Source organism: Sorex fumeus, unplaced genomic scaffold (genome assembly GCF_029834395.1).
Source record: "Sorex fumeus unplaced genomic scaffold, SorFum_2.1 ptg000098l, whole genome shotgun sequence".
Taxonomy (NCBI): domain Eukaryota; kingdom Metazoa; phylum Chordata; class Mammalia; order Eulipotyphla; family Soricidae; genus Sorex; species Sorex fumeus.
The window spans coordinates 73,700,446-73,709,214 of NW_026606155.1; the positions used below are offsets into that span (position 1 = coordinate 73,700,446).

Sequence of the window (8,769 nt, forward strand, 5' to 3'; positions counted from 1 at the left end):
ACCCGAGAACAGAAGACTGGTTAAAGAAACTTTGGTACATTTACACAATGGAGTACTATGTAGCTGTTAGAAAAGATGAAGTCATGAACTTTACATGCAAGTGGTACTACATGGAAAGTATCATGTTAAGCGAAATGAGTCAGAAAGAGCGGAATAGACACAGAAAGATTGCATTCATCTGGGGAACATAAAGCAACAAAATGGTAGACTAACACCCAGGAGTGGCTGAGATTAGTACCAGGAATTTTGCTCCATGATTTGGAGGCCAGCCAGATGTGCTAGGGGAAAAGGAAGCTTAGATAGAAAAGAGAGCACCAAATAAAGGGTGTTGTGAGGATCCTCCCAGAGTGGGAGAAGAGTGCTGAAAGTAGACTATAGACCAAACATGATTGCCACTCAATGCCTCTCTTGCAAAACACAGGACACAAAATAAGAGAGAGAGAACAAGGGGGAATGCCCTGCCACAGAGGCAGAGTGGGCTGGGGGGGTTGGGGCGTGGGAGAGATGCTGGGACCTGTGGTAGTGGAGGATGGGCGCTGTCGGAGGGATGGGTACTTGATCATTGTATAACTTAAACCCAAGCACAAAAATTTGTAAGTCTACAACTGTACCTCATGGTGTTTCACTAATAAAAAAATATATATGTATACTCTGTAGGGAAGAGAAAATTGATGAGTAATGCTTACTTGTCAAAATGAAAGTATAAGAACTTGCAAAACCTACTGCTCAGGGTCCTTGTTGAAGTCCACTGCGTCAGGCGGATACTTGGATCCCAGCTATTTGGAAGCAATTAATCTCGTTATGTAATTTGCATTATAGGCTTTGCTCTCTGTCTTTGAGTGGTGGTCGACTCCCCACGCTAACAGTATTTGGTGGAAGGAAGTGAGCCCTTTGGTGATAGGTGTGGTGTTGAAACAAAGTATGTATGAATAGTATAATTAACAGTATTCTAAATCACGGCACTTCAACAAAAATGGTAAAGAGGAAAAAAATCAAGCCAAATTCACAAGCACTTGCTGAAATTTTATAGTAAATAAACTATTTGAATTTTCCTAGGACTTAAGAAAATATCAAAGGATGAGGAGCTGAAGTTGATGTAGGCAGGCAGGCAGATAGAAAAGGACCACTCCCAAGGCAATGTCAGTAAATTTCCTGGGAAGTAATAGCCCTGAAGTTGCCAACCTTGCAGAAAACAGGGACTAAGGCCTGATAATACCCTCGGTGCCAGAAATCGACCCAGAAGAGTTCCAGCAGAAATAAAAGGCCAGGAAAAGAATTTCAAAGAAGGCCATCACCATTCCCAACCCTGCCCTACTAGGTGACCTCCTCAACAAAGGACTTTTATCTAGGTAGAAGCCCCACATGGGGACAGGTTGGAAAATCCCTACAAAAGCCACCCTGAACAAAGGAAGGTGCACATATGCTGCCTGAGCCTATGTGCTGCTTTGCATCCACGTGGCTGATCACATGTGTCTCCCACATCTCCCCTCTTGAGGTGTGTACCTTCATGCTTTCAAATCTAATGCTGGGATGTGTGTAGGGGCTCTCTTTGCCCTTGGAAAAGCCTGGGTTCTCTCTTGAGTGTGTTACTCTCTCTTTCTCTCTTTCTCCTCCCCCACTTTTCTCTCCCTCCTCCCTTCCAAACCCTCCAAATAAAATCTGTTTTACTTTGCTGTTCATCTACTCCTGAAATTCTTTTCTGTGAGGAGAGACAAGAACCCATTAACCCTGGGTCCCAAGTGGCAGTGGCATATCGGGAGAAAGCGAACATCTTTCTGAAACTCCCCACTTCATATAAGTCACTGTGGGGTTCACCAACATTAAAGCTATAGCACAGTGAGTAAGAAACTTGCTTTGTACACCACCTACCTGCCTGTGGAGCAGGGCAACAGGCACTGGAGCAGGAAAATACTGACCTTGCAAAACAGCCCTGAAATGAAACCTTGAAGGTGGAGTAACTGGGCAGAGATAGCAAAGCAGGGAGACTGCATGAGGTGTCTGGCATTGAGCCTCACCAAAATGAGGCTAAATGTAGGAACCTAAAATGTAGGAACCATCACATATGCCTTAAGTAAGTCATCATAATCGAAACATATAGCCTTAAAGGAGATTGGACTGAGGCAAAGCAAACAGAAAGGAAAAAGTGATAGACCAAGAGTATTACCCTTTATGTGATTGATCCTCCTGTAAACCAAGACTCTCTATAAAAATGTGTGAATTTGGCTATAAAGTGAGCTGTGATCATCTGCCCCAGGAGGGGTTTCTTTGCGTGCTCCTCTTCTTTAGTCCTACAAGCAGGCTACTGCCCAGACCCAGTGTGCAACATTTCTGGGTGCCTGGGGATAACAGTTCCCCATCACCTACACAGGCATTTGTCATCATCCAGAGGTTATCAGGGATCCTGGTACATTCAGGGCCAGTAGCCTTTCCCAGCAAATAGATGGGAAACAGGTTGCAGTCAGATCACCAGACCAAAACCAACAATCTTCATTCAAAATTAAATAGACTTAATATAGAAAAGAGGAACTTCTAGAGTGGGTTAAAATACAGTGGGAAGTGTTGCACAAATAAGAGGCTTAACAAGAACACAGGAAATTGTGAGTATCCCTGGGGAGCCAATGTTCCATGGAAGCAATGCATTGAGTGTAACAAAAGGGGCAGCAGGTAATTCAATTAATACAATCTTCCAGAGAGAAAAAGAGACCTGAGCCAAAGTAAATTGCTTGTCACAGAGGAGCAAAGATTAACCACAGCAAATTACAAATTATGCAGAGATGCATCCCTTTTGGTACTCTCCTTTGCCATTTCTAGAGTGATATCTCAACTCAGGAAGAATACCTGGAAAGAAACTACAAATCCCCTGGATATTTAATCAAGAGGGTGGCATTTCCCAGATGCCTTGGAAGAAGTGACAGCAGAGGGTCCAACACTGAGGTTCAATCCCTTGGGTGATCACCCAAATAACACAAGGAGTGATCCCTGACCATCACTAGGTGTGTCATCTACCCCCAAAATAACTAAGCTTAAGGGGTAAAGGTAAAAAGGTAAAGGCCCTCCCGTTGATCGTCGATTTGCTCGAGCGGGCCCAGTAACGTCTCCATTGGAGACTTTGTTGTTACTGTGTCTGGCATATCGAATACTCTCGGTAGCTTGCCGGGCTCTCCGAGAGGGGCGGAGGAATCGAACTCGGGTCGGCCATGTTGGCCGCTTGTAAGGCGAACGCCCTACCGCTGTGCTATGGGGTGATTGGTAAAATTGAGACAGTAGTGGAGAGAAGGTGGCAGTGGTGCTGGAATTTATTGTGGAATATTGAATGCCTATAACAAATCATCATGAACAACTTTGTAAACCAGGATGTTTAAATAAAGTGGGAGAAAAAAAAAGAATACATAAAAGAATGAGATTTTAGTTTAGTCTATAAGGGAAGAGAAAAATTTATACAGCTATAATAAAATCAAAGTCCCTGAGTCAGAGGTATAGCCCTATGACACCACTCGGTCCCCTGAGCACCACCCAAAGGAATCCCAGAGTACTCTGGTATAGCTCCTGAGCATCATAGGTTATGACAGAAAAAGAAAGTTCCTTTATTAGACTCTATAAATTATCCAAAAATTAATGAAAACACAAAGTTATCTGGAAGAGTAAACCTGAGGTGACTGGATAAAATCATATAAAAATGACCTTTTTAAAACTTAATTATTAATTAATTTTTTGAAATACTATAATTTACAATTGTGCAATGAAAGTCCCAAGCATACATCATTCCAACACCATTCCCACCACCTGAATATCCTCTTCCCTCCACCAAATTCACAAAGGCCCCTTCAACATCCAACCCACCAGGTAACTCAGTTCTATTGAGCAACTCTCCATTTACTGTTTTCTTTGGCCATTTGCTGTTCCCTTTACTATTTTATTTTACAGAGCTTCTGTTTCCTGGTTTGTTTGAAGATAGTATGATGAAAGAAAAGAAAGGGAAAAATTCTGGCATATAAAATAAGAAACAAAAGAGGATATGTTATGATCATTGTATCAGTCTCACTGTCATTCCATTGTTTATTGATTTACTTGCGTGGCACCAGTAACCTCTCCATTTGTCCCAGCCCTGAGATTTTAGAGCCTGTCCTTACTCGTCTTTTTCAATGAAACTGCTGTATTGGGGGCTCTTTCAGGGTCAGGGGAATGAGACCTGTTACTCTTACTGTAGAAATCCAAAGGATCATAAGATTACTAAATATTATTTATATATTATTATATATTATTTATATTCCAAGAAAATAGAAAATCTAGAAGTTCACAAATTCCTAGAATCATGCAACTTTCCAGAATGAACTAGGAAGAAATGAAATTTCATTTTAGAAATAAAATTGAAAGCAAATAAACAGACCAATCACAAGCAATGACCATGAAACAGACACCAAGTCATCAGACACGGAATTGCTTGATTATACAAAAGTCCTCCTATTTCTTTGTCTCATTTTCTATCATAATACACACCAAAAATAAAGAAAGAAAGATTATTAATACATAAATTAATTTGTTTATTAAGAATTAATAAACAAATAAATAAAACATCCCAGCTTTGAAAATACAAGCAGGAAGAGATCTTGGATCTCTGAAAACTCCACTTCCAAGAGTCGTTTGTGCTCAGCTCCCCCTGCAGTCTCAAGCACTGTGTCACTGATGGCACAGAAGTACTTGGCTGAGTCTCTCCAGTGAGTAATGCGTTTTTTCAAGTTGAAGGAAGATTCTGTCTTCTTAAATTCAGACTCAAAATCTTTGATGCCTTTAACCAAGGTATCTTCTCGTGAGAATATCCTAAGGAGAAATTGGAGTCCTTGCCCAGGATACTGAACATACCAGTAGAGGTAGGGAGTTCCACCCGAGTACGAGTAATTGCACTTTAGCTCCAGGGAGTCTCCTTCAGAGACCATTGCTTGAAGATCTTGCTGGGTCACTGACTGGGCTCCAACAGCTCCTGCAAAACCAATGTTATATCATGAAAGCAGTGAAGACTTTGCTCTGAGTGTTTCTAGCTGGAAGCTGAAGAATTCTAGACCAGTCTAAAATTGTACTCACTCAGGACAAATAGAATCCCCAGGTTTGAGATGAGAAACGGCGGCATGACGGTGCAGTGAAAAACCCTGTAGTTCTTCCCTGAATAATTTCCCGCTGATCAGGTATGTGGCTGCACCTCTTTGGAACTAGAGTATGAGAGAAAAGTTAAACTGGAAACCTTCCTTGCTTAGATGAAAGCTTCTGAGATGAGGCTGGCACCTTCTGACTTGTCACCTGTCTGCAAAGAACTCAGCTGCAGGGGGGATGTAAGACTGAGCAGATGATGCTGATCAACAAACTCTCTAGTTTGTGCGACATCGCCCTCTGGAGGCCAGTATAAAACCAAAGGTTTTCCAGGCCCCATGAACTCATTAACATATTACATCTTTTTTCTAAGCTCTACCAAAATTTCTTTTTTTTTGGGGGGGGGGTGGGGCTCATCCGGCCATGAACAGGGCTTGCTCCTGGCTCTGCACTTAGGAATTAGTCCTGGCAGTGTTCAGGGATATGGGATGCTGGGAATCAAACCCGGGTCAGCTGTGAGAAAGGCAAACGCCCTACCTGCTGTGCTATTGCTCCAGCCCCTCTACCAAAATTACTACACACTGTGTTTCTCTCTTCCCCAGTTCTGTGATGGTGCATTCATTCTAAAATCTTTTAGAAATGAGATGTTTTGTTAACATGAACTACCAAGTTAGTTCACTGAGAAAAGAATTTGGGATTTTTGTTTGTCCACTTGAAGCACTGTGATTTACAAAACTGTTAGGGTTTCATGGTTTCATGCATACAATGTTGTGAGAACAGCTGCCACCCATAAGCGGGTCTGATGTTCTCCACCATTGTCTCAGGATCCCCTCCCTATCATTCTCCCAACCCATTACCTCCCATCTAGTAAGTTCGCTTCTGGAGAACAACTCTCAGGTTCTGCTCCCTTGACATATGTCATTCCCTTAATAAGTTTCCTAATATCCCACCTATAGAGAGATCATTTTGTGTCTGTCCCTTTCCTTCTGACTGACTTATTCAGCAGAGAACACTAGTGATAAATTGTATATCTCTTTTCCTTAGACTTGAGTATAAAAAGTATTTGTATTCTGTTTACTAATTGGTACTATTAGAAGTATTAGTATTACAAGTATTAGTATTCTGTATACTAATTAATATTCTGTATACAACCATTTCTTAATCCAATAATCTGTTCTTGGGGACACAGGTTGTTCCCAGATTTTGACATTGTAAATAGTGCTGCAGTAAACATAGGAGCATAAATGTATTTTTAAAATGGTGGTTTAGGGTCCTTGGGGGAGAGTGCAAAGTAGAATTTCTAGATCATATGGAAGTTCAGTTCTTTTAGAGATGTATCTACATTGCTTTTCAAAGAGGTTAAACCAGTCAACATTCCCACCAATGGAGGTTGAGGGTACATTTCCTCCCACAACCCCACCAACACTGGTTGTTTTTGTTTCTTTTAATGTGTATCAATCTCATTGGTGTGAGGCAATACCTATTGTTTTGGTTTACATATCCCTGATGACAAGTTATGCAGAGGATTTTTTTTTTTTTGCTTTTTAGTCACACCTGGCATTGCTCAGGGCTGACTCCTGGGTCTGCACTCAAGAATTCAGGAATTACTCCTTGCAGTGCTCTGGGGACCATATGGGATGCTGGGAATCAATCCGGGTCAGCCGAATGCAAGGCAAATGCCCTACCAGCTGTGCCATCGCTCCAGCCCTGTGCAGAGCATTTTTTATACATGTACTGGTAATTTGTATATTTTCCTTGAGGAAATGTCTGTTCATCTCTTCTCCCCATTTCTTGATCAGATGTTTGGTTTTTGGTTTTTGACTTTTTTTTGTTATGCTTTACACATGCTTTATAAATCTTAGACAGTAACCCTTTCTCAGATGAGTGGTGGGCAAATATTTTCTCCTAGCTTGTTGGATATCTTTTTATTCTACTAATCATTTTATTTTTGGCATTATGTTTTGTTTGGGGGCCATACCAGCAGTGCTCAGAGCTACTCCTGCAGTGTTCAGGGGACCACATGGGTTGCTGGGGATCAAATGTAGGTGGATCACATGCAAGGCAAGTGCCCTACATGCTGTAATATCTCTCTAGCACCAAGTCACTATTTTTCTTTTTTGATTTTTATTTTCGTTGCTGTTGTTGAAAACTGTAGCACAGTTCTCCTGTTGTCCATCGATTTTCTCAAGCGGGCACAAGTAATGTCTCCATTATGAGACTTGTTGTTACTGTTTTTAGCATATTGAATACATCACGGGGAGCTTGCCAGACTCTGCCATGTGGGTGGAATACTTCGGTAGTTTGCTGAGTTCTCAGTAGCTTGATGGATGAATCAAACCAGAGTTGGCTGCGTGCAAGGCAATCGCCCTACTTGCTCTGATATCTCTCCACCCCCGCTGTGCTATCAGCAAATTACCACTGGTTATAGCCATAATGGACTACAAATACCATTGGGCTTTCCCCTATTTATAAGGAAAGGGGAAAAATTTTAACAAATAGAAATAAGAAATAAAAGAAGAAATGTTATGACATAGTGCTAGGGTCCAGAGTCAGCCACCCCTCAAGGTCAGAGGAAAGAGCTGATAATGCAAATTACATAGTGAGGTTTATTGTTCCAGCTAGTTGGGTTCCAAGTATCTGCCCTGAGTAGCGGGTTTCAACAAGGACTCCGAGCACTAGGTTCAGCAAGTTCTTATACTTTCATATACTTTCATCTTAGCAAGTAGGCATTACTCAGCAATTTTATATTATCTATAGAGTAAATATTTTCTTGTTGTTGTTGTTATTGTTGTTTTGGTCTATAACATCCAGCCCACTTCCTGGCAGTTACATTCTGGAGACCTAATCTCATTCTGGAGATGTACTCTTTGACAAAAGCATCTGCTTTTTCTGCTTTTCTTGTTCCTGGAAGAGGCCTAAGTCACTCAGAGGCCCCAAAGCCTGTCATGGCAGTTCTCCAGCTATGCGGGTCCTATAATAGCACAGAAATCCAAAGGATCCTAAGACTGTTATAATATCTATATTCCCAATATGGAAAATCTAGAAGAAATTCACATATTCTTAGAATCATGCATTTTCCAGAATGAATTAGGAAGAAATAAAATTTCATTTTAGAGATAAAATAAAATTGAAAACAACTAAACAGACCAATCACAAGCAATGACCATGAAACAATAACCAAATCATCAGACACAGAATTGCTTGATTATACAAAAGTGCTCCTCTTTCTTTGCCTCATTTTCTATCATAACACACACCAAAAATAAATAAATAAATAAATAAATAAATAACCCAGCTTTGAAAATACAGCAGGAAGAGATCTTGACTCTCTGAAAACTTCACTACCATGAGTGGTTTGTGCTCAGCTCCCCCTGCAGTCTCAAGCACTGTGTCACTGATGGCACAGAAGTACTTGGCTGAGTCACTCCAGTGTGCAAGACGTTTTTTCAAGTTGAAGGAAGATTCTGTCTTATTAAATTCAGCCTCAAAATCTTTGATACCTTTAACCAAGGGATCCCCTGAGAAGAACTTAAGGAGAGGTTGGAGTCTTTTCCCAGGATACTGGACATACCAGTAGAGGTAAGGAGTTGCACCATAAGAGTATTTGCACTTCAGCTCCAGGGATGCTCCTTCAAAGACTGAGGCTTGAGGATCTGGCTGGGTCACTGACTGGGCTCCAACAGCTCC

The 8,769-nt window shown here is 41.3% G+C and overlaps 1 gene segment (V, D, J or C); it reads right to left on the reverse strand.

Annotated features, from left to right (window-relative positions):
* Positions 1 to 719: 719 nt before the first annotated feature.
* LOC130041673 (T cell receptor alpha variable 8-3-like) lies at positions 720 to 5,141 on the reverse strand. The segment is given in 3 exon segments: positions 720 to 776; positions 4,593 to 4,978; positions 5,080 to 5,141. Coding segments are annotated over 3 exon segments (489 nt in total).
* Positions 5,142 to 8,769: the final 3,628 nt, after the last annotated feature.